We start from the raw sequence: 25,685 nt of genomic DNA, 5'->3' as shown, positions 1-25,685 counted from the left end.
TTTGATGTTTTCCACATTAACCTAATATAAAAAATTCAGCCTTGTCAGTTGTCAGTAATTCTCCCTGTTCTCCAATTTGGAAGAATCAATGCAGTACCGTCGCATTGTCGTGGTGCAAAAAACAGGAGTTATCGGCCTATAACTCCGGCCTCTTTTTACGAAGATCTTCGCACAAATGACGCATAATACTTAAATAATATCCACCACAGCCCGTTGATTTTGAACTGCTTATGTGTGGTTTATTCGCCTGTGGCTCACCTTTGTCACGATATTTGACCGACTGATCGTAAGCATACTTCCAATATTCAGCGCCAGTTTTAATACGTTTGATGACATCCTGGTAGTCGGAAAGCGTTCTTTCACAGTCGTTAACGCGACACTGTTTCAAAACAAATTTTAAAGATTTTGGAACCAATCTTACTTTCACTGTTCTTAGGCCCAAATTATCTTTCTAGTTCTCACTGATCCTTCTTATATCCCATTGATGCCAATCGTTCATCTCAAGCAAAAATTTCTGCATTTTATTGACGTGTTCATCATTAGTTGATGGCCTTCCTGAACGTGCTGCATCGTCAACGCGTTCTTGACTCTCTTTGAATAATTTGTGCCAACCAAAAACACTTACTCACGACAAAAAGTTATCACCGAAGCCCTTTTCCAACGTTGGGAACGTTTCGGCTACAGAAATTTGATTCCGCATACAAACTTTAATGGAATTTCTTTGTTGAATAACTTGACTTGTCGCAAAATTCGCCGATTGCACTTTATGCACTTCAGAAAGACAAGCATATGCTAAATACTAATGGTTTTTTTTTTTATTTGATGTGAAACTTGGAGTGACACAGTCATACCAACCTAGAAAACAAAATATATCGGCAAATGGGTTTTCGTGAGAAATTAAAATTAAAAAGTATTTTTATTTTTACAGTAGTAAATATATGTAATATGAGAAAAATATGGAATATAATGAAAATGTGGTAGTGAAACTTTGTGAACCTAATACCTGCAATATAAATTACTATTACATATAATTGTAATCCATTCAAGGATTTGTCGCATAATGTATATTGAACATTTACGCAGCATTTTGTTCAACTTTGGGACTAAATTTTTATTTTAAAAATTTTAATCTGGTATTTGGTATTACAGATTGGAAAATAAATAAGGATTTTCGGAACTACAAAATACAAAAAAAAACATTAAATTGAATGCTAATTTAAAGACTTAAAAAGCATTTTTCGCAACCTTGCAAGTGATTTATGTGGGAAAGGGGAGTCGGCTGACTAGTAATGCATGAGCTGCATACACGTTTTAAACTAGTTTATAACCAGTTGTTTCGACTGCAAGATATCTATGGTAATCATATACATATTCGTGTGAGATAATACAAATGCGAGCGTTGTTGGTGTTCGGCTCTCATGCGGAAACACCAATATTATCATTGTAGTTGCTGCGGTTGCTTGCTGTCTCAGCTTCACCTGTTTATGTAACTTACCACAAGTGCTACGTATTAACCTTTCTGTAGTCTTTATTTTCAATTTGTATTGCCACACGCCATATATGGCGCATACTTGTGTGTGATTTTTACTATTTAATGCTGGAGCTAGTCAACACTTGTGTGTTATTAGGAATACGCTTGCAGCCACTGCAAACTTAACTGGCTAAAATCAACCAATTTAGTATTTTTACCGTTCACCGCAACCGCTCTGTCACGACATGTATATATATATATATATTTAGCATTGCCATTTTATGGTTTTACCGTTATACCTTGCAGTCACAGTCACTGCTTTTCGCATATTTGCTATGCATACGTCATTGTTATTGTTGTAATACTATTTTATAAATGTATATTTACTTTGTCAGTTTGCCAAAAATAGTTTCATGAAAATTTCATTAGCGGTCACATATGAGACAAGTGCCTGAGGCACAACAACACGCACACAAACACATGTGCAATAAAAATTTATGGGAAAATGCACACATTAGGGCTTCGAAATTCACATACATACATGGTGTAACTGCAGTAATGTGCGCGCAAATATGTTTATATGCGTGTATTTGCATCAGCATCAACTCTATAATTCGAGTCGCTGCACTTAGCAACTGGCTGACTAGCGCCCCTCCACAAATGAGTTGCCAGTTTGTATTTCGCGTCACCAAGCAACGCGTTATTAAAACTTAATTCTATGTTTATGGATTTTTTGTCAGTTGCCAAAAATTTGAACGTTCACTCGCAAGTGCTTCCACTTGCAACCTGTTTAGTTCATATTACTCTCATGTCAGACACGTGTGTGTTGTTGTAAGATATGAGTGTACTTCACGTTTGAATATGGTGTTTTTATTTCCAAAATTATAACTCGTGAATGCTGTATATTAATTTTTGTAGTGCTGGCGAAATATTTCAATTAGTGATCCAAATAAATGACGAAAACTAAAGTAATTTGATATCACTAGTGCCTCTCGACACTGGTTTCAATTTACAAATAATTTTATGCTGTTACAACATGTTGCAAAGAGTACACATATAACGAGTATAAGATAATCCCACTAAAAATCGGGATATATAAATATTTGTCAGTACAGTATTGCTGACCGGCCTTTTCCTGATATACCATATACGCCTCCGGCCGTACATCCGTCCTTGAAAGTTATATCTTCAGCAAAAATTATGAAATAAAAACCATGCCTACTTCCCATATAACACACAGTTAAATTCCTCTTGATTCTTTCACTCTCCATAACACAAATCAAGAGGGCAATACATCTTTACACCAATAATTTCAACAAAGTATTCCAGCTTATGATTAAAAATTGCACAAATACAACCAAACATTTTGAAGGACCTAAGTACAGAATATTTAGACCACTGTAGCTATAGTTGATTTTTGACCGAAAATATCGGTTAATGGGCGAGATATACAATTGAAACTCAGAAAGAATACTTTCCCGATAATAGCAACTCTGTATATCAAAAATGAGTTGAATCGAGTTTCTATTTCCTTGGGCCATCATATAAATAATATACAGATTTTCGAGCTTCCAGGTGACCTTAAACTGGGTGTATCCACCAATATTTGAGTTATCTCAATGAAAATTATAGAACATGTTTTCCTCATTACAGTATATCTTTTTGCCTAAAATATATACAATTTGGAAAAAATTTTACCTTGCTCCTATATAACTACTACAAGGATTTTCGCACTGACTGGCTGACTTCATGTATGTGAGGTACCTTAACGTAGCCTAGGGATCGGGTCGTTACTACCCCAACGCCCATTAACTACATATAATTTCGTTTTTCTAACAAATCTTATGCTGGGTATATCGGTCAGTTATTGAGTCGTGTAAGTATAGTAAACACTTTAAGGCTTCTTCCTTATATTGATTATTCCAAGTTTCAAGAGCATAAAATGTTCGGTTAATGGTCATAGATTTGAGTAACTAAAGAAATAAACGTTGAGGATATTACAACCAATAGCCCATGCTCAAGACAAACAATTATCACCGATAGTCTTTTTTATCGTTCTGAATGCAACAGAAATATGATTCCGCTCACAAGATTTAATGGAACTTCTTTGTTAAATAATTTTACTCGTCGTAAAAATATCCGAGTGCACTTTACGTAATTCGGAGAGACAAAAGTATGCTAAACACTAAGGATTACGATTTTATTATTAGGATTGATGTGAAACTTAATACAGCTATCACTGAAAGAAGAAAAATATTTCGAAGAATGGGTTTCGCGTCAATATAAATTGAAAAGTCTTCCACACAGTATGCGCATTTCTATACATTAATATTATTGAGGTTATAGCAGATAGACTGGACATTCCACAATATACCTCACTGAAACTAGATGGGCATACATTATTGTAGAATAAGTATTTCAACCAAAGCCGAACGCTTAAAAGAAAGAAAAGACCTTATTTGTCCCAAACGGCTTGGTTATAAGTCGGAAAAATTAATAATTTTCATGACATCGAAATAAATACTTATGTTTTAAGATAACAGGAATTTTTATCTCATAGTCGTTAATATGCCCATACCTATATGGGTTATGCTATTCTCTATGACAGCATGGAATTTCAGGTAAAAAAGGTGGAAATGGCAAAAAAATTGGACCTGCCTGTTATTTCATAGTAGCAGATGAAAAAAAAAAATAAAAATTCTGTTAAATAAAAAAAAAAAACAAATTTTTGGTTCTTTTAATTTCCCACATACATTTTGAGTTTAGGTGAAAAGGTGTGAACACAATAGCTGTACCTATAACACTGGTACTTAGTTTTCCGGAGATGGAGGTAAATCGTTTTAACCATTAAGCCACGAAAAGTTTTCAAATTGAGTTTTTTTATGTACTTTGAAATATACTACATACATGTAACGAGAGGTTTTTGGCAATTATCATTCAGTGATATAGTATTCAGTATTGAAGGAGCTTACTGTTATTAAATACAAGTGTAACATTTCATAATTCTGAGAACAGAAAGACAACATTGTAACTAACAGTATCTAATTGAAGTATAGTTCAAGAATGTTATGAAACATTATCTGACATATGACGTCACGATAACAGTATTTCATGACCTTAATGCAACGAAGTCTAAAAGCTAAAACAGAAATATTTTCAGAAATACTGAGGAAACTAGATGTAAGCTTAAAAACAGGGATGTTATACATGCACCACTACGCGACAAGAGAGCTGTGAACTGCTGAATGCGAAGTAGCCAGTTCAAATGCTCTGTTTATATTTTATTCTGCGACTGGGCAAACTAAAGCGCACTCAAAGAGCACACATCTACTCGCGCTCGTACATGCGACTAACTCACGAGCGCTAATGCTCAGCATCCGGAGGAAAAGCCGAACGCAGCATCAGCTGGGACCAAAGGCTGACAGCCACCAGACCAACGAACGTTGGCGAATGCGTGCAAGATACAAGCCGAGATGAAACGAAAGCCAACTGTGTTGGCCAATATACAAATAGGCTGCTCAATCAGGACAGCTGGAGCAGCTACTCAGCACATTTGACACTTCAGTCAGTTCATAAACTTGAAACAGTGTAGTAAATGAAGACGGAGACTGTGTGTGCATGCCACAAAAAGGGCGAGATATAAGTGAAAATGCAAAAGAATAAAATTATATTACCACATGCAGTGAAAAATCGAAAATTTCATAACCTGTCGATGTGATGTGAAGAGCCGTGTTATCCATGCGCTGGCTAAAGCAGAATAGCCACAGAAAAGTAAAAGTGTAGTAACGTGTACGCACATGTAAATGTATTGCTGCGAACGCGTGCATGTGTTCGTGTGCGTGTCCAAATTCATAACAGACAATAAATCACTAAGTGTCAAATACCAATTGGATGTGGAAAATTTATCGAGATGCTGAATGTAAAACAAAGTAAACTATTTGCAAAGTGCTTCAACGCCTAAAAGCACGCAATCCGCCTGAAGATAAGCGTAAATGAAAATCTCAGTTATTTTTTTTTTTGTGTGCTATTGTTGAACTATCCATGCATGCTCATGGCCGCTGATGGTATGAACAAAGGCGTGTAAAACCTGTTATTATCCTGCTGTGTGCGTGTTGCGTTGCTATTAACGAGGCAGCATAAAGCACATCATCTAAGTGTACCGCACAGACCTTTTTCAGTGAATGCTGTCAGTGTTGTTGTTAGCATTGTAGTGGCACTGGTGTTGAAGTAATCTAAGTTAGTGTAGTTTTTGTACTCGCATTTGCCGTGGTGCAGTTAATGCCATACACCAATCTCACAAACATACACATGCACTAAGAGGAAACAACAATAACAAAGATCTGAAAAAGTGTTTACTGCGTCGAGCAAAAACTATTTGTAATAGCAGTAAGGAAATAGTTGGAATACGCTGCTAAACCTTTGATACACATCGCTTAGGCGGCGTGAAGCGGAAAGTAGAGTGAACAAAGTTAGTAAAGCAGAAGGTATAAAAAGCGATAATTAGTTTAAAAGCATGTTAAGAGTTTGCATTACAGTGGAAAAATGCAGCAAGCGGAATTAAAGCTCTAAAAGCATTACTCATGGTTTGAAGAAACACATTTAATTTAGAAAAATTAATTGAAAGCATATTTAAAGAGCTATATAGGGAGCTTTCGGGAGTGAATCAAGCAAACTTGGTTTTATTATCTACAAGTATATTGCTACCATATTTTTTTTCTTTTTTTTTTTTTTTTGTAGTACCAGAAGTTGGTTGATCTGCCAAGAAGTTCGTAATATCCAGAAAAACTTGTTGGAGACCGTATGAGCATACAAATACATAAGACGAGCTGGGACGTTTTATATATAACACAAAGCAACCTATCTAAATCACGTTCTTATATGGACACCTGTTTTTTTTTACAAGAAATCTTCAAAAATTTTGTACTAATTTTTATCCCAGGCATCACTAAACTCTCCGAACAAATTGTTTATCACTGTAGCGTTCAAAGTGACCGATCAGAGTCAAGATGATTTCCGAAACATTTTCTATCTGTAACAAACAACGTTATTTCGACTTAAACGTTCTTTTTATCATTCAACATGACTAAGAAGAACAAGACTTAACAGACAACTTAAGCTGGTTAAGTTTTGAATTCAGTTATACATATAGTGGCTATAAGAAAAGCACCTACGAACCTTCATACTAGGGTATAATAGCAGCGTTGAAGCCAAACTTAAAGTGTTTCTTGAATAACAATTGATTGCCTAATTTTAGGCGTAGACTTGAGTAAAGTGAATAATAATTTATAGAACCAAATCGGCTTTAGTGTTATATAATAGTAATATTTGTTATAGATAGTTTTTTCCATATAAAAAAGTATATTTTCATATAAAAAAATCTATGCAGTCAATTGCTCCAGGAGCGCAAAAACTGGCACCAAGCCCTTGACTCTGTTGTTTTTATTTTTATAACTTATATTACACTCCAAATATTGTAAGCAAACTTGTTACTGGTGTACAAGGTCGAAATGGAGAATTATAATCATTTCTTTGTATTAACAATATTATTAAATTTCTCAATCTGCCTCAAACAAAAAAATCTAAAATTTCTCCCTCCCACCTACAGGACGGAATAAAAAATAATTATGACCATACGGTTTTATAAACCAACACCCGCAGTTATGGAAAACTTTGTCAATGATAACAATAACAATAAATTCGAGCTGTAAACAAATCCAGGTTATGTAGAATAGCACCAAAGGTACTTAAAAACGTGAAAGCTGAATGAAAATAATTTGTAGAATGATCGAGAAATCGCAAGCCGGGCATCACAATGTGTATGTGCAAATGTATACTTGTACAACAGCTCATAGTTATAAAATTCATCAAAAAAATAGCAAGAACTAAGCTGCGCTCAAGGCCATGTAATCTTATGTAAATTGTTTATTTATATGCGAAGCCAGCAGCTAACGAGGTTGGTTTGGCGGCAGATGCCGTGCAATAGCAGCTGCTAGGCGTAAGAGAAAATTAGCCTGCATTTATGTGTGAACTTGCACTATGCAAGCGTTTAAGTATACCGAAATCTTCGCTGGATCACAAACAGACGCGGCAACGAGTAGCACAGCTTACTGCATGGCATATGAACACATTTATAATCATTTCCGTTTAAATAATTATTCGCACACACGTGCAGTATGAATGCAAAAAGTTGGAACAAACCCAAATTATTTATGCGTTCTGGCATCAAAAACGGCTTTCCACTTAAAAGGACATTCCTACCGGTACAAAGTGAAGTCACCGTTAGTAAAGTAGTACAAAAAGCAGTTTAATAATGAATAATGAATCTAGCATATTTTTTCTGGTTTTTGGCATACTAATTTCTGGTTGGTAATTAATGGCCACCAATTGACGCATTTCTTTTTATGTGGAATAGAATATCATTAAAACATTTCTATTTATCTCAGCAAATAAACAAAAGCAAACTGCCAATGAAATATATTATCAATATAAATAATATATCCCACTTGTAACTTTTGGTAGAATTTTTCCTATGTCTCATCTAATATTTGTGGTGATATACCACCATATAGCAAATTTTTTTCTATAAAACAATTATTTGCTTATCAATCGGTCATATAGTCCGAAAGTAAGAAGAAGTTTATTTAAATTGGCTGTCATAATTATCAAGCAAAGCAGACAGCACATTCGTTCAATTTGTATTACTGCTGTATGCATTAGTGCTCCGATATCAACAGTTAAAGCAAATGAGCAGTTTCTTTTGAAGGACAGGATGCCTCTAATTTATCAGATCTTTATATCAAAAACTGAGGGAGCAATTTGCGTATATTCAGCCCGACGGAAGTGGTCAGTCTTTGCTTTTCATTTATATATGTATTTTTGAGCTTCTCCATCGCGATAATCCGGGGTATCACAAACTTTGTGGTACACTTAATGCACATTGTTCATTGTTTAAATATACATATCATCACCTAGAATACAAAATAACGTGACATCACTTTTCATAGGTTAACACGCGAAGTAAAAACTATATAGAACTCATAAAGAAACAAAATTTGAGAGTTGGTTATAAAATGGTTATATTTGACAGCGCAAAGTTGTGGTGAATCGTAAGCAATAAAAAGCTCAATTTCGTTTTTTTAATGATACAGTTTAATTATTCAAATTTAGGTTCATATTTTGTGACCAAACAATGGATGTTATTCAACTAATGCTTAACTGCTATTTAAAAAGTACAGAAAATTTAATAAATTATACTCAAAACTATTACAAATCAATGAATATGCTAAGAACTAATATATATTCGAAACCATTTCAGATAGAAATATCTGAAGATGGGAAGTGAAAAAGAGTTGACTCAACTGGCCAACCAGTTTTCTAGACTGCACTCAGTTTCATGCATAAAACAAGTACAAAATGTTTGTTTAAGCAATGAATTTGCAGGCTGAAATAGAATATGACACACCCTGTATTTCGCTTAACAATTGACACGCATATTATTGGTGTATTGGGTGGAGAGATTTTTTTTTTTAATTAAAAATATTTATTCTAAATAATTATTTTAATGTCATTCTACCCTAACAAATGAATATTATTATATAATGTAATGAAAGGAGGTCAACAAAAATACGAAATACAAAAATTATAAAGATTACAGCTAAAAAAAGTTAAAGCTTATATAGATATAGCTTTATAGATCTCTTCTGTTTCTTCAAATTCGCTTAGTAAAGAGATAGTAATGATAAGAAAAAAACAGTTTACACTTCGCGTCATCTTCTTTTTCATTTCTTGAGGCATAAACAAAAGTAAAACAGTCAAAAAGTTATGTTCGTACAGTACTTGTAAGTTTTCAGAAAGGCTTATATTTTATTACAAATATAAATTAATGCTGGCGATTTGAAGAATGTAAGACCTTGAAGCAGGCGGTGAAGAGTGAAAAATAATACCAAACCTACTTTAAAGGTTTTGTTGACATTACCAGATACAGATGTAGGTAAACAACAACAAACATGTACTGCAAACCAACAACAGCCAATTATACAAGAACCTTCTAATAAATTATTCATAAATTAAGAAAAGAATAGTTACATAAGCCCTACTGTAAAAAAGGAAATACAATTTAAAAATAAGTGCGAAAATGAATGAATGAATATTTTCCAAATTGAACCATCAGTGAATGCTCACCATAAGCAAGCAAATATACAAATATTGTATGCAAACCATACTTGAAGAAACATCGGCTGCATAATTTAAATTTCCTCAACTTTCCCGCCAACTCAACGGCTGTAAGCGTCACAGCCTCAGCATGGATATCGAGCAGCTCTTGTACTGTTTCATTCTTCTAATCGCGGGTAAGTCGCTGCTTTTGTACACGATTACAATATCTCCTTTTGGTTGTGTCCTTTATTTTTTGTTGCTGCTGTCATTTTTAATTAAACACAAATGATATTGCATACATTTGAAATTCTTGGCATTTTTATTTTATTGCCTCTTTCAATACCAATTTGAAACAGATTCTCTGTGCCTTTTTCTTCGGGCTGTTGAAATTCTTATGATTCGGATTTATGTAGCAATGTCCGTGGGATTACAGAGGATATTTTATGGGGCTTTAGTGAGATTATGCGCGCAAGCAACAAAAAAAAAATCACACACGAACACTTCAACAAAGCAGTCGCATGTAAATGAGCGTTTTTTTTTTGTTGCTTTGTGTAATCTTAGTCGTAAACAAAAAGTATAAATAAATAAAACAATGAAAGCAGTACAGTGAGGATAGTCAGTATAAGCTTTTTTGTTTTCTACTTCTGCATGGAACACACTCGCCTATTTATGTATTTATTAGGGTGATCCTTATTTACCAAGTAGTTTTGCTTTTGTTGAAGTTTCAGTTTTTGTCCTAACAAAAATTACCAATATATATTTATTTTCTTTTAATCATTGACTAACTTTTACTTCTTTTCCAATGGATATAAAATGCCATTTTTTTATATTTTGCATTAAGCAAATAAACCTACAACCTTCGAATTGATATTCCAAAAGAAGTTTTCCGCTCTTCGGAAAAATAATTATATTCTGCATAAAAGCATTATTTTAAGAGTTACAATCCGTCAAAGTTATGCAGAAAATTTACTGACCATCCATAAGTGATTTATACATTTTATGTTGCTCATACGACATGGTGAACTATGTGAATACATTACTGTTAATATTATTTATTTCTAATTGTCTACAACTTTTATAGGAATATTTTTATGAATAAAATTATTAATTATTTTTTGTTGTAGTAGAGTATAATTACTTTAAAAATATAGATTTATCTGCTTTGGAGTTAAAAAGTGTTTTGCAGGGGATCACAGATCCCATCTTTGTATATGTAAAGAAATATGATTTAGCCAAGGTTTAAGTTAAGTGTCGGATAATTCTTTTTAGGAACAATAACTGAAATCTTTGATATACTTCTGCATAAAAAAGACAACTTGGGGAATAACGGACACCCTATTATGCATATGTATAATAATACTTCAATGAGGGCAATTACTGTAAGGGTACAGAATATAAAAACAATAAAATGCATAAGGCGAGAGAGCAAACTGGAACATTTTATTTTCTGTTATTTAGACGTATTCTTTAAAAAGTTGATTTTCAAGCTGATACTTTTCAAGCTTTTCACCGTAATTTAAAACATATACGGTCAATTTTGATTTGTTATTAGATATACCAATGTACATTTTGAAGAGAGATCAGGGAAAATAATGATTCATCCATCGTTATAAAAGTTCGCTATTGGCTCAGTTAATTTAGGTTGCGTTGTCATGAGAGCCTAATACTTGGAAGACCATTGTAAGAAGCTTACCAAGATGGCTTAGGTTTTATAATTTGGAAGGCAGCGTAAGCTTTTGATAGTAAGGATGCTTCAAAATGTGTACTATGTGTACTTGTACGTTAAAGGCGGATAAGTTTGCGAATAAAGCGCCGAATGGAACGTATAAGTATGCCAAAACAAATATGCTGCGCCAGTAAACAAAAGTCAGCTGTTCTCCCTAATCGCCAACGTCAAATGTCAATTGAATTTGCCTTCCATATACGAGTATATATATGTTCATTCTACTCAGCTGTCAGTTGCATGCATTTCTAGTACGGAACCAACGTACTTATTCTGACTATATCTTGTGCTAGAGATTTGTCTTGTTTCGTGATATATTAAGAGTTTATCACAACATTCACTAGTTTGTTTTTAACATACTTAGTCAAAATAGCATTCTGGTCATGTGTGAATATTTTATTAGAACACTTCGAAATGCAAGCTCTTTCTGTTAGTGGATTTTTTGCCAATCTCGAAGGTAATAATGTATCACTATAAATTTTCAATGCCCTTAGAAACTATACATACATTTCAGTCCGTCACAAAAAATTTCAATGTTATTCCAGAAAGAATGCGCAGAAAATTGGTGATCCAGCTTATGGCAAGTACCTAAAAGAAAGTAGAAATCGGCAAGATCGTTAATTATGTGAGAATTGGTATTTGTCAAAAAAGTCTTGCGGTATTTTTACGGTATTTTTGCGGTATTTTTGCGGTATTTTTACTGAATTTTCAATTGTTCATAAAATTTTTTTTGATGACTCATGCCAAGCTCTTAACCGATGCTACGGCTGCTACTATGCCGGTCTCTTTCGACCAATTCAGCGATTTTATCGCAATTTTCGACCACCTCTACACCAGAACGAAACCGTTGAAACCATCGTTGTGCGGTGGAAATGGAAACTGTATCGGGTCCATAAACTGCACAAATTTTATTGGCGGCTTGAGATGCATTTTTGCCTTATCGTAGTAGTACTGGAAAATATGCAGTATTTTCCCTTAATTTTGCTCCATGTTTGCGACGCTATATAAAAGGTATAGCATGACCCGATGCAACGAATAAAACTAGAACTATGCGCTTTCAGCGCCAACTAGCGAAAACAACGCAAGACTTTTTTGACAACCAATATAATGTAGATACTTATAGAGTGCATTAGAAGCTTTGGCTATAGCCAGTTTAAAGTTAGCACTGGCTATGAGTCAGGTGATCATTTTAATTTCAAAAGGGTTCCCATAACTATATTTTTTAACTAAAAATAGTCTGCGACAGTATCCAACTTCTCCAGTGCAAGAACAGCTCAAAAATACCAATATTTGGATTCGTGGCGAGAACTGGAAAAATATTTATTTTTGACATTTAAAAAAAAAAAATTCAATTATCATTTCAAAGAATGAAATAACTAAAAGACTTTTTGTGCTAGATATGTGTACATTATATGAAAAAGGTTTCTATAAGTGAATGTTTAGTAACGAGGAAAAGTGTATTAACGCTAATTTTCGATACAAAATTTTTTTCACCAAATAGTTCTTGAAAAAGTTGTATACTTTGTTTTCGCTTTGTAAAGTAAAGTAAAGTGTAAAATATTCTCATCCATGTCATTCTACATTACACCTCTATATTTTAAATACATACGTAAGTTTACGTGAGACCTTCGTAGGATATCGTGGTTGCAAAACTGTATGTAAATTACGGTATTCCTAAGCATCATGAAAACGGCAACAACATCCATCCAAATGAATCTTTTCAACAACTTCTTCTATATACATTTAACGGTTAATCAAAATAGTGCGAGCGGTTAGATATTTGTTTTTTGCATATTATTTATGCCATGTTTACTACATTAACTCTACATTTTTTCGCGCTCAGTTTATGTATCTGCAACTCCTCGAATGGCATGTAAATACCATGGCTGTTGACTTTAAATTTTAAAATTACGAAACATTAACCTTAACTAACTGGATATTAAAAAAACTTTAATTGATTTGGAAACATTTAATTACTTTTTGATAATATTAAACTGAGGACTCACTCTGGTCGCATTTATTTTATACGACGTCATTTAAGCTTTCCCTCCATATTTAGAACCCTGAATTGTCCCTGTCCCTGGATTTTATATTCAAGAAGTGCCACAATGTACTTTTAATTACGGTTGTAAAAACTTTTGGGCTTACACGAAAGCAACAAGGGTTAGGAAATAAGCAAAAATACCTATGAGTAACCAAAAATGTTTAGTTTATCAAAGAAACTATCAATTAATTTTAATTAATAGTTGAGCACATATTACACAATAAATCAATAAAGTTTTCCATATATACACACACACATCGAAATTAGTTAGAACTGCTTAAAATCTACTTTACTGGTGTGTGCGTAAAAGTTGCGTATACGCCATAGTGTACTTAGTACTGGGTTAGATGTTATAGCAATATATATAAAATAATGACAATGGAATATTTCCGTCAGTTTTTTTCACATATTAGTAGATATTTAAATATTTAATATTAAAAAAAGTACACTTATTTAAGTTCAGCTGTTCGTCGGAAGAGTGTTTCGAACATTAAACACAATCCTCAAATAAATTTTCCTACCCAATTATGCAAAAACTGTTGGAAATCGGAGAAATTGGAAGTTTTCACAGAGTTATTATCTATAGCATAACTCATGTTTTGCAATAATCTTATATATGTGTGGGATGACAAAATGAGGTATATAAACTTGTACAGGTTTATGTGTGTAGGTTGAGTGAAAATTATTGCCTTTGATGCACAAATAGATAAATAAATTTCATTGAAACATTTTTATTTATTTATAAATGTGGAAAAAAAATAATACAATTATTTTATTTACACGAAAAAAAATGAGCACTGGCTGCCAGGACCTTCGGCTCTCATTGAAACATAATTTAAACCAATTATTTCTTCAGTGAAAAGAAGCGTGCTTAATAGGCTATTAACATTGTTCTAACTTAGTAAATATTATAATCTTATATAAATGAACATGATGGGTATATGAAAAGCGCCATCTACGATTGTCAAGCAAAATATATACTATCTGCCAAATTACACATACACACTCACTCTGCAAAAAGATCCTAGGTGTGAAGCAATAAGAAGAACACATGTGCTCTAATAAAAAATAGAGATAAAAAAGAAATTAAATTGTATTTTATTATATAAACCTTACCATTTCAACGGACATTTTTTTTAAATTATGGACAAGTTCGACTTTAACAATGAGCGGAAGTTGACATGCAATTTTAAAAAGTTAAATTGTTTTATTTAAAATATTCGGATTAAAATCCATCATATAACGATTCGAAAAGAAATCCAGTACTATGACACATAAAGTTATACAATACACCCTAGGAAATTCATTCTTCGTACATATATTTAGAAATGTCATTTCGGATATTTTGTTTCAAAGAATTTAAATACTCTTACACCCCGATTCTGTGCACTTGACAAATTCAATATATCTCTAATTTGTCAAAGTTTGAAATTTATCAAGCATTTCGTATTCTGTGTCTGAAATAAAAAGCTCTTTTCTTTATAAGTTGTTAAGATGTCAAATGCTCTTGACAGTGCTCGTTTTGAATTAAATTTCTGACTGTGTATCTTGTTGTGAAAATGGATGATATTTTAGTTTTGTTATTATTGTTAAACGAAGATGAAAATTGTGAGAATAGCAATCGAGCGCGGATTTAAAATGTTTACGCGACGATAGCTGTGCATTTTCTTTGAGTGAGAAAACCTTTGCGTAAAACTTTCGATTAACGCGTCAAATTTGCTGCTGCCTAATTGATGAACTAGACCCTCACGATAATCAGAAAACGTCACAACCTTTAACTGTAATTTGAATTTTTTTGTACACGGCTCATACCAGAAATGGTGTAGGTAACAACGTCAACCTGCCCATGAATCTCTTTCGAGAAGTGTGGGGGCTGTAGCAAAACTTATTGTGAAGGTGAAGGGAGAAGAAATAAAGTTTCCCAGTTCAAACGAGGAAGAAACTTTTATAAAAACGCGGGAAGTATTATTGTAATACAAATAATAACATACTTATTTATGGTAATTTATTTTAAACATATTCAAGATTTTTTAGAAAATTTGGAATAAAAAGCATAGAAGCAATTTACTGCACGCATATTGCTATGAATATAATTTGAATAGAAATCAGATGTTTCTATTTACATTATTTTGTTCACCACATGTGTGGTTAAAAGCTTTGCGAATTGAAGCTTTTACTCTTATCAAAATTGCTACAAAATACTAAAATATTTCTTGCTTGATAAATATCTGAGTTAATTTTCAATATTTTATTAATTTGTCAAGTGCACAGAATAGGGGTGTTAGTCTTGATTTATCCTAGTTTAGCTTGGTTTGGCTAGAAAGGAATGGGTCAACAGTTTTTATAAATAGGAAGCTAATAAAGCTAGGGTTCGATCGCTATTCTCAAATTTTTATCTTTTTTGGGCGAAGATAGAGGGAGATCTGTGTAAAAATCAAGCGTTTAATTTTACAAATACTAAACTAAGCAGTTCTATAGATACAGACATGACCATTGATAATCTAATTAAAGACAAACTTGGAAATAGCTCAGATGTACTTCCAAATTGTCTATAGACCAAGTGATAAAGATGCAGTATTACAAAATATTGCATAAAAGACAGCTTGTAGAACTGTTTATCCACCAAGAATTTACTGCGATATTGCGTTCATCGATTTATAATAATCTACAACGACTTCAAATCATCTTCAGCCAGTAACGAATGCGATAATTGTCTGTTATTGTTAGTATGTTAATGGCAATTAATAATGACTTAGCAGAGTTGCGCAGAACTCTGGCAAACAAGAAGTTTAAATCGATGTGCTGAAAATGGCGAGTGGCGAAAACTTTGCAGAAATAAATCTTCAATATCATTTAGTACTTCGTCAACTGTTGTTCGAAACTTGTGTAGTTACAGTTACTATAACTTTAATGCAACTCGATTTCTTGCAGCTCTTTAGCGACTCATACAGCTGCTGTTGCGTCGACAATGTACAACTTCGCTGGTTCGATATTATGCCTAAGTAGAGTTTAAAGTTAAATTGCGTTTAAAACGATCGTAATTAGGAATGCTGCCAACGGCGTTGACGACGTTAACTGGCAGTTGGCAGTGAAAAATAACGGAAGCGCCGCACAAAAAGTGGAACACCAAAGCGAAGAGCTAGAGAAGGGTTGTTAAAGAAGAAGAAAGTTGTTAAAGTTCGTGCAATGGAAATGAATTTAAACGCTACACTCCTCCACCATTAAATTTGTACGCAATCACCGCTGTCAGCTCACCTCCTCTCCGCGCCAAGTAATGCATCTTGGCCACTGTTGGCGCTCCAAACGGAAAAACTCCGGCATTCAGCCGGTCTGGCAGTGTGGCAGCCAAGCAACAACCAACAGCCAGAGAAAACTATGCAAAATGCCATAATGACTTTGGCGAAAGTTTGCCAACTCCAGCACATGCGCGTAGACGCGTACACAGCCGCACGAGATATGAGCGAGTGGCAGCGAATTAAATTATTTCGTTTTTCATAGATGAAGAGCAGAAATGCAAACTTTAAAATATTTTGAAGCAGCGATGGAAAGTAGATGTGTAGATGTCTAAAATAAAAGTCCCATTTCCGGGTAACACAAACTGGGTTTTAGCCACAAACAAAAAAAAAAAAAAAAAAAAAGAATAAAAAAAAAAAAAAAAAAAAAAAAAAAAAAACGGAAGTATTATGAAAACTCATCCGACTGAAGCGCGCATGAAAACTGCGTTGAAAGAAAATCACAAATTTCGCAATTTAAATTATATGAAAAATGTCAACTATTACAAGAGCAGACAAGCCGGCACATACGAACGAGTCGCAAAAAGCTGCAAACTTTAGTTTTCAACGAAACGTGACCTAACTAGCTTTGTGTGCATTTGTGGTATTGATTATACGGGTTCAAATACAGATGGAATTTATAGCGAAAGTTTTTCTATCAGTCACTTACAAGCCTATAGCTACACTACTTACGCACACGCTCACTCCTCGCTTGTGTACTTTAATCACGCACACATATTAATAAATATATTCGTATAAATCTATAAATACGAGTACATAACTAAAATGTTATTAGGCGCTTGAGTCGAATAGTCTCTGAGTTTGGGAGATATCTATGTGAAATTATACATACGTTCTTTTCTCAATGTCAAGCTGATAAATGACGAAACCGCTGATATCGGACAACTGTACCGATCAACCACAATTTCTTTTACTTTTATCTGCTCTTCACAAAATTTCACACAGATCATTATCAAAGATATCCAATCTCTGAACAAATAATTCAGATCGGATAACTTGTCTTGGTAATATCTTTCAAATGTATCTAATTATTTCAGTGGGTAAGCTTTTCTCGTACGACAAATATTTTTTTATTCTTAACAACAAATTAAATTCAAAACTTTTTGTTTTACTCAAGAACGCGCATACCAAGTTTATACAACCTTTGCTTTTTTACTCACGTTACAGCTTGCACGGATTGACGGACAGACAAACAGTCACCCGGATTTCGATTCTTCTCGTCATCTTGATTGTTTATATATAACCCTTAGTTTCAGGTGATACGAACCACCATTAGGTGAATCAACCTATCTACCAACATGTTGCAAAAGTATAATAACGCGTGTGTAAAAGCTCTTTATTTGTACTTGGCATTAATCCCTATCAAATCTAGACACTTCGTATGCAAGCAATATTAAAAGTTCGATGGTCACATCTCGTCGTCTATGTTGGAGACTGTGCATTCAGGGACTTTTTATAACCAGCAGCATTCATCAGCTGTATTACATTTTCTCATACAAAGTAGGAATGAAAACTTTCTGCTTTCCCTCTCTCCATTTGAACTGTCATGATGAACTAGTAAATAATTGATAAGCTATTTTTGAAAGCACTTTACTTAGTCCAAGTACGCTCACCGTGTATGTAATGGACATTTCGTCTTAACTAATTTCGTATGTACCCTTAATTTAAATACTACTATGAATTTTTTCCCATTCACTGCAATATTTCTTCAAAAAATTATAAGTATACCTTGGCTTACGCATAATATTCTTCTTTCCCTTTACTGGCTCAGACACTGGTTGCGCGATTACAACAGTGAACCAAATCATCATCATGACAATGTCATCGTATACCATACCATAAATCTTTCTCAGAAACTTTCTTTCGAAAACTCGCAATGTCGACTCATCAGTTGTTGTCATCGCGGGTGTTGAGGCCGATGATATCAGTATCATCGGCATACGCCAGCAGCTGTACACTCTTATAAAAGATTTCAACTGCTCCTTTAAGTTCTGCAGCTCGAATTATTTTCTCCAGCAGTAGGTTCAAGAAGTGTCACGATATAAAGTCGCCTTGTCTGAAACCTCATTTGGTATCGAACGGTACGGAGAGATTCTTACCGATTCTGACGTAACTTTTGGTGTTGTTCAATATCAGCTTACATAGCCGTATTAGTTTTGCGAAGATACCAAATTCAGACATCGCGGCGTAAGGGCAGCTCCTTTTCGTGCTCCTTTCACGGGTCTTTTCCAAGATTTGGCGCATGGTGAATATCTGGTTGGTTGTTGTTTTTCCAGGTCTGAAGCAACACTGATAAGGTCCAATCAGTTTGTTGACAGTGGGCTTTAATCTTTCACACAATACGCTCGATAGAACCCTATACGCGATGTTAAGGAGGCTTATCCGACGGTATTTGGTGCATGTTTTCATCCGACCATATTTTTACGGCCGGTAATCCATCGGGCCCCGCCGCTTTGTTTCCCATCTGAGGGTGATTGCTGTTCTAGCTTCATCATGGTCATGTTCTTTTTGCCCAATTGTGTTGTCTATATCGATCGGCTGACGATAAAGATCTTCTCAGTTGGAAGCAGAGAATAGAGCTGCAAGAACTATGTCAAAACTGTAAAAAGGCATAACTTTCAATATAGCTGAGTTATTTCTTTCAATGATCGGTCGGAACATATAAAATATGTTTTTTGCGAGGTTTTGCGGCACGAACTTTCAAAACCCAGAAAAATAGTCGAATTTGCCACATTGCAAAATGAATCGCTAAGTTAAGTGAAATATGTATTTTATTGTTATGTTGTATTGGTACTAATCTAGCACTTTAAAATCAGCCCTGGCCACGTGTGTGACAATTTTTCATCTCAAAAATTATTAAAAACAATCATAATTTCACCACCGCCGATTTGAATTTGGTTGTTAACGGAAGTGCTCTGCCAGGGATTTCTGTTAAAGTTTCTTTGAAATTCTTAAGACAAAAATAAGCATACTTATAACTGAAACGGAAGCATATGCCTTTAATTTCCATGGAGTGTATGTGTTAGGTTCCCTTCTAATCCTTTCAGTGGATTGGAGTTTCGGTAGTTGTGACTTGCTTGGTCTTAAAACATAAATAAGAGCCTACACTGTAGAGTCTACACTGTAGTAGTATATGCTTCCAAAGTTGCATAGATTTACATATGCATAATTAAAAATTTTTGTACTTCAAATCGATGTTTGTGTTGAAATTTATACATATATATATTAAACTTATAGATGACGTAAAAATACTAAAAGTCTCCCCACTTAATTGTGGAGATAATGACATTTTTTTTGTAAAATATTTGTAAACTTAATCAGTTATATATATTAGTTTACATATATTCTACAAAAGAAACTCTATAGTACTAAAATATATTCGACAAAGATTAAAAAGTATATATTTCTAGTATTAAATTAAATATTTAATATTTGTTCTAGAACACCAAATTTAGACATAAAATTTGACTTGTGTATGAAATTGAATTTGCACAGTTTAGATGTGACAAAGAAACCGAATCATGTCACATTTTGTGTACTGTAGATACGTGTAAATGTGACACACATTTTGCCATCAAGCATTAAAATCTCAATTTTCCATCAATGGTCTGCAAACAAAAACATACAAATTTTAGGAAATCCAGCAACGATGATTGTGGCTAGAATAGACCAAGCATACAAGTATGTCAAAAACTGCATGTTGCTTCATCAACATTGACCAAAGCATAACAAGTACAAACACAAATGCCTGCCTGTAGATATATACATAACTATATGTCCTTATTCAAATTACCAAAAAAAACACAAAAACAAAAAAAAAAAGCAATTCTTATTTAGTGCAGAAACTGTCCAAGAGTCAGTGGAAAATATTCTTGAGTTGTGAGCACACAAAATTTTAAATTTTCTGCATAGAGTATGACGTATTTAAATTTGCTAAAATATGCCTAACAAATTTTGTATGAAACACCCTTTAGAAAATCGAGCAAAAAGTCACATTTTCGTTTTTTTTTCAGCTTGCGTATTTTCAGGCACTTTGGCATATTTGAATAGATTTCAAAATAAATTTATATTTCTCTGCAATATCTTTAGTTATGTGCAATAATTATATATATATAAGTCTCCCATAAGTTGCAAGAACTGTCGGATAATTGCTTTCTCATATCTCCAAGTCTTAGAGAGTAGAACACATTAATAAATCAGCTGTTCAAGTAGATTAGACCAGGTTGTTCAATAAATTTTAAAGTTCGTTAAGAGAGGGCGTTGCTTTTTTGTTTTGTTGGTACACTCTTCTTGTGAACGTATGTAAAGTTTCAAGAAATTCATGAACGAATGTTAAAAGTGTATACTGATTGTTCGCCTACAATTAGAACAATAGAAAGATGGGTTCCTGAACTTAAACGTGGTCGAACAAGCCTTGAAGGCGATGCACGTGAACAACGTCAAAAAAAAAAAACAAAAAACAAAGAACCGCATCAACACGAGAAATCGTAGCTAAAGTACAGGATATGGGTTTGGAAGATCATTGATTGACTAAGAGAGATTTAGTAGAGGCTCTACGCGTCTCATTAGGCAGCGTGAGCTATGTTTTAAGTGAATTTTTTGGTTTCTGAAAGCTGTGTGCCCAATGCGTGCCGCATTCGCTAACAATGGAAGAAAAACACATTTAAATGCGACTTTCTCAGCAATATTTGGAGCATTTTAAAAAGGGCAAAGTGTATTTTGTGTGTCGACTCATCACTATGGATGAAACTTGGGTCTATCAGCATGACCTCGAATCAAAACGGGAGGCTAAAGAGTGTTGTGAACGTGTTCGGTTTCGAAACGAGTTCGTGTGCGCAAATTGGACAAGCATATTCAGTCTTTCGATATGCGCGCGGAATTTTGTTTGTGGAATATTTGCGAATTTGTAAAAAACAATAATTTTTAATATTATTGCAACCTTTTGGATCAGTTGAAGGAAAAACTCGTGGAAAAATCCCGGTTGGCAGAAGAAACAAAAAAACGTTAGCTTCGGCTGCACCAAATCTAATACACCCTTCACAGGTGCATTTCCTTTAGTAATTATGTGTTCAGTTTGTATGGAAGCTATTTGCTATAGCGATACCATCTGAACAATTTTTTCGGAGACTATATTATTAGCTCAAACAGTAATGCATGAAAAATTTCGTGCAGATACCACGTAAAATGTGAAAGTTTTCTACACAATAATTTGATTCCGATCGTTCAGTGTGTATGGCAGCTACATGCTATAGTTAACCGGTCTGAACAATTTCTTCCGATATTACATTATTTCTAAGAACAAAAACTTATACCAAATTTCGTGAAGATATATCGTCAGATGAGGAAGTTTTCCATGCAAGCATTTGATTCCGATTATTCAGTTTGTATGACTGCTATGTTATAATGGTCCGATATTGGCAGCTCCGACAAATGAACAGCTTCAGCAAGAGAAAATGACGTTTGCAAAATTTCAAAACGATATCTCAAAAACGTATATTCGTATATATACAGACAGACGGACTGACAGACGGACAGACAGACAGACGGACATGGCTAAATCGACTCAGCTCAGCATAGTGATCATTTAAATATATCCTTTATAGGGTCTCCGACGCTTTCTTCTGGGTGTTACAAACTTCGTGACAAACCTAATATACTGAGCCCAAAAAATAAGGTAACATTGTATTTATTTTGAAAATTCTTAATTTATTCTTCCAAATCAATTTCATCCCCTTCAAAGTAATCCCCTCCCGATGCAATGCACTTATGCCAACGGATTTTCCAATCTTCGAAACACTGGTTGTAGTCACTTTCCGGGAAGGCATTCAGTTCTATTCAAGGCTATCGTGTATTCGTATAAAAATGCTGTCCCCGGAGCGGTCTTTTGAGCTTGGTGAACAGCCAGAAGTCGCACGACGTCAGATCAGGTGAAAACGGTGGTTGCGGAACGATATAGGTTGAGTTTTTGGCGAAATGATCATTTAATGCAAATTCTTTGCTCAACAAATTTCGACATCGCAAAAAACGAAAAACTCACCTTTAGAAGCTCACAATACGACACGTATCTCAAACACTAATGAATATTTTGACATGAAATTTGATATAAATGTACAGTACCAACAACCTATAAAAAGAATCCCAAAAAACGGGCAGTTTGACAACTCGCGTATTCTAAAGAGTAACGAAAGAAACAGCACTAAGCTCGGTAGTAGAAAATATTGACAAATTCCCGGAGGTAAGAAAATACGCGCTTGCCGTCATTCCTGACAGAGAATGCGGATTTTCTCAGCCTAAAGGCTATACTGATCAAGCTTAAAGATCTGTTCAACTCCGAACATCTCAAGAAACTGATTCAAGTACTTTGTCCAAACAAGTACGCCCAAGCAGGTGTGTTATCCCCATTTCCCTAGGTCGTAACGACGAAAAAGTGTCGTTAGATCTAGCGGTGCTCGGATGGTGGTAAATACTAATTCCTTGGCTCTTGACAGCAATTGTAATACCGATTATGACATACGGTATATTTATATGGAGGCTAATAATGAAGAAGAAATATGGGTAATGCGCATAGAAAGCATACAAATAGCAGGTGGTAAATTCACCAGTGGAGCTTTTAGAACAATTCCAAGCCAGACTCTCGCCTGATGCCAACAGACTTTTTCTGTAAGCAGCTGGCTCTTTGGTTGAGAGAATTCTTCCTGTCAGTCGACTTTCATTGGAACATTCCATGATTAGTAAGTTCTACCCAAAGCCAGAGTGAAACTAGCCAGAGCTGGCAACGCCCTTGTCACCCATACATAAAATAAAATTTTAAAATAAGGTCTTCACACTTGACCTTTTAAAACTAACTTAAAACCACTTTCAATGCTCCCGGTGTTGTTGGTTTATTACAAGCTCTCAGTAACAGTCTTCAGTCACGAATTTTCCTACATGCTACAATTTGAAACGACAGAATTTGTGCGAAATATATTACATTATTTATGCACAACTACATATGTTTAACTTTCACACGCACACACACCTTCACACATACACAAAACAAATATGCAAAAGCCCTTGTAGTAACAAAAATACCTGCAACTCTATACCATATGCAATTCATTTGTTTGTATTTGTATTTGTGCTGCACTTGTGGTAGGGTTTGCTCGTTTCGTCTTTATTATCTTCCTTATCTATGCAAATAAATATGCGGTGACCCAAAATATATATGCACTTCTATCTATCCGAAATAGCAACAATTTATTGCCATAACAAGTCATGCGGGCGTGTTAGTGCATACTGACTGCATTATCAGTGTATATGTGGACTATGTGTAATTTTTGCTTATCCGAAGCATTTCATCACTTGCTGATATTCGTGTCACGCTCACGTTTCTATGCAGCGTTTTGTTACTCTCTGCAAATGTGCGTACGTTTCTATGTGGACTGACACTATTTTGATAGTTCATTTATTTCATGTATATATGTATATGTGTAAATATATATTTTATACATTTGAAAACTTCAAAAAATGTTTTTGCCTTTCTGTTCTATGTTGATTTTATTACAACATGCTCGTGTCGGTGTTGAATATTCTATTTAATTTTTTCTGTGTAGGAAATTTTTCTCCTTTATCGTTTCGTATTTACATTTTAGCTTAGACTTGGAAATATTTATAGTGTGTTTGTTACTTGAAGCACGTTTTCTTGGTCGCACGGGCACAAAAAATATATTGCATGTGAGCTGAAAATAACTTGCAACCTCGATAAAAGCAACAACAACATTTTGTGATAACAACTTTTTTACCAAAAAGACGATACTTTAATAAAAAGACGATTTTTTTGAACTAATATTACAAACAATATAAACAAGTTTGTTGGTGAATTTATTCGGCAGGAGATCGAGTGAGAGTTTGAGAATAGTTGCATTTGAAGTCTTCTGATATTTTCTTAAGGGATCTCAAAGCTAGTATAGTGCAAATCAATGTAGTCCTTAAGCAAATGAACCACAATTTATTTGTTAAAATTAAACCAAAACTGGTAATTATAAGTCACCAAATTCTTTTAACAGAACCTCGAAGTTAAAAAAAAATTCTCAATTTTCATACCAAATATCTTGCTGAAATCAGAAATTCAGTAAATTCCCTTAAAACTAAATATTTTACGATTTATAATTTTTTTTTATCGTTGCGTTATACAATATATAAGAAAAAAAGATTTATTTTTAAACTTTGAGGTTTACGAAAAAAAATTTTGGAGACCACTTTTTAGAACATTCAATTTTCTATAAAATTTTTGATTTGGAATACTTTTCATGTAGTTGGAAGCGAAATACATATTTTTCTAACTGATAATAAGAAAAATGTAAAGCGGAAGAACTTTCCGTTACAATTAAAAGTTCTAACTTGGAAAGCCTTTATAAGAGGTGTCTCAACAATTATTTCATTACACCCAGCAGAAATGCAATACTTGTAGGTTCGCGTTTGGTCTCTTTCTGGTCGTAAAGGCAAGTCCACATATAATGAATCCTGTTCAAAAGCAAAGGAAAGCAAGTAAGGCCTCGAAGCATCGTGAAAAAGTGTTGAGTTCACATAAAAAATTAAATTGTCAAAACTAAGTTAACAACAATTGCATTTAAAAGAAAAAAGTCAACTGAACATGTGTGAAAAACCTTATCGATCAAAAGACGAATTTCACTCGCACGATCAACATACTCAGAAGAAATTTCTGACCCATTTCGTGTGATAACACCTTCACTAAACTTGGTTTTCAATAAATCGATTGTGACATTCGCTGTGTGGCGTCGTCCTGTTGGAACGCATTGTTCAAATCCATATCATCCAATTCGGACCAAAACTATTCGTTTATCATTGAGCTATAGTGATTTTCGTTTACAATAAAGTGCCGGTCTTTATCAGCACGGAAGAAGTACGGCCCAATGACGCCGCCGCCCATAAACCAAACCAAACCGTAATTTTTTCGGGATACAATCGTGATTTATAGAGTACGCTTGGGTTGCTACCTTA

General features: G+C 34.2%; 1 protein-coding gene across 1 annotated transcript in view; it reads left to right on the top strand.

Moving 5' to 3' along the window:
• The first annotated feature begins 9,385 nt into the window (after positions 1-9,385).
• The window catches only part of LOC108965983, a 28,834-nt gene continuing 12,534 nt past the window's right edge, over positions 9,386-25,685 (top strand). The window contains exon 1 of the mRNA XM_018928673.1: positions 9,386-9,819. Within this exon, the coding sequence (XP_018784218.1) occupies positions 9,774-9,819 (46 nt within the window). The 5' untranslated portion in view covers positions 9,386-9,773. The remainder of the gene's footprint in view (positions 9,820-25,685) is intronic.

This window comes from Bactrocera latifrons, unplaced genomic scaffold (assembly GCF_001853355.1).
Source record: "Bactrocera latifrons isolate USDA-ARS-PBARC rearing strain unplaced genomic scaffold, ASM185335v1 scaffold_152, whole genome shotgun sequence".
NCBI classification, from domain to species: Eukaryota; Metazoa; Arthropoda; class Insecta; order Diptera; family Tephritidae; genus Bactrocera; species Bactrocera latifrons.
Note: the sequence above shows the minus strand (reverse complement) of the source record. Positions and strands in the feature narration are given on the sequence as shown.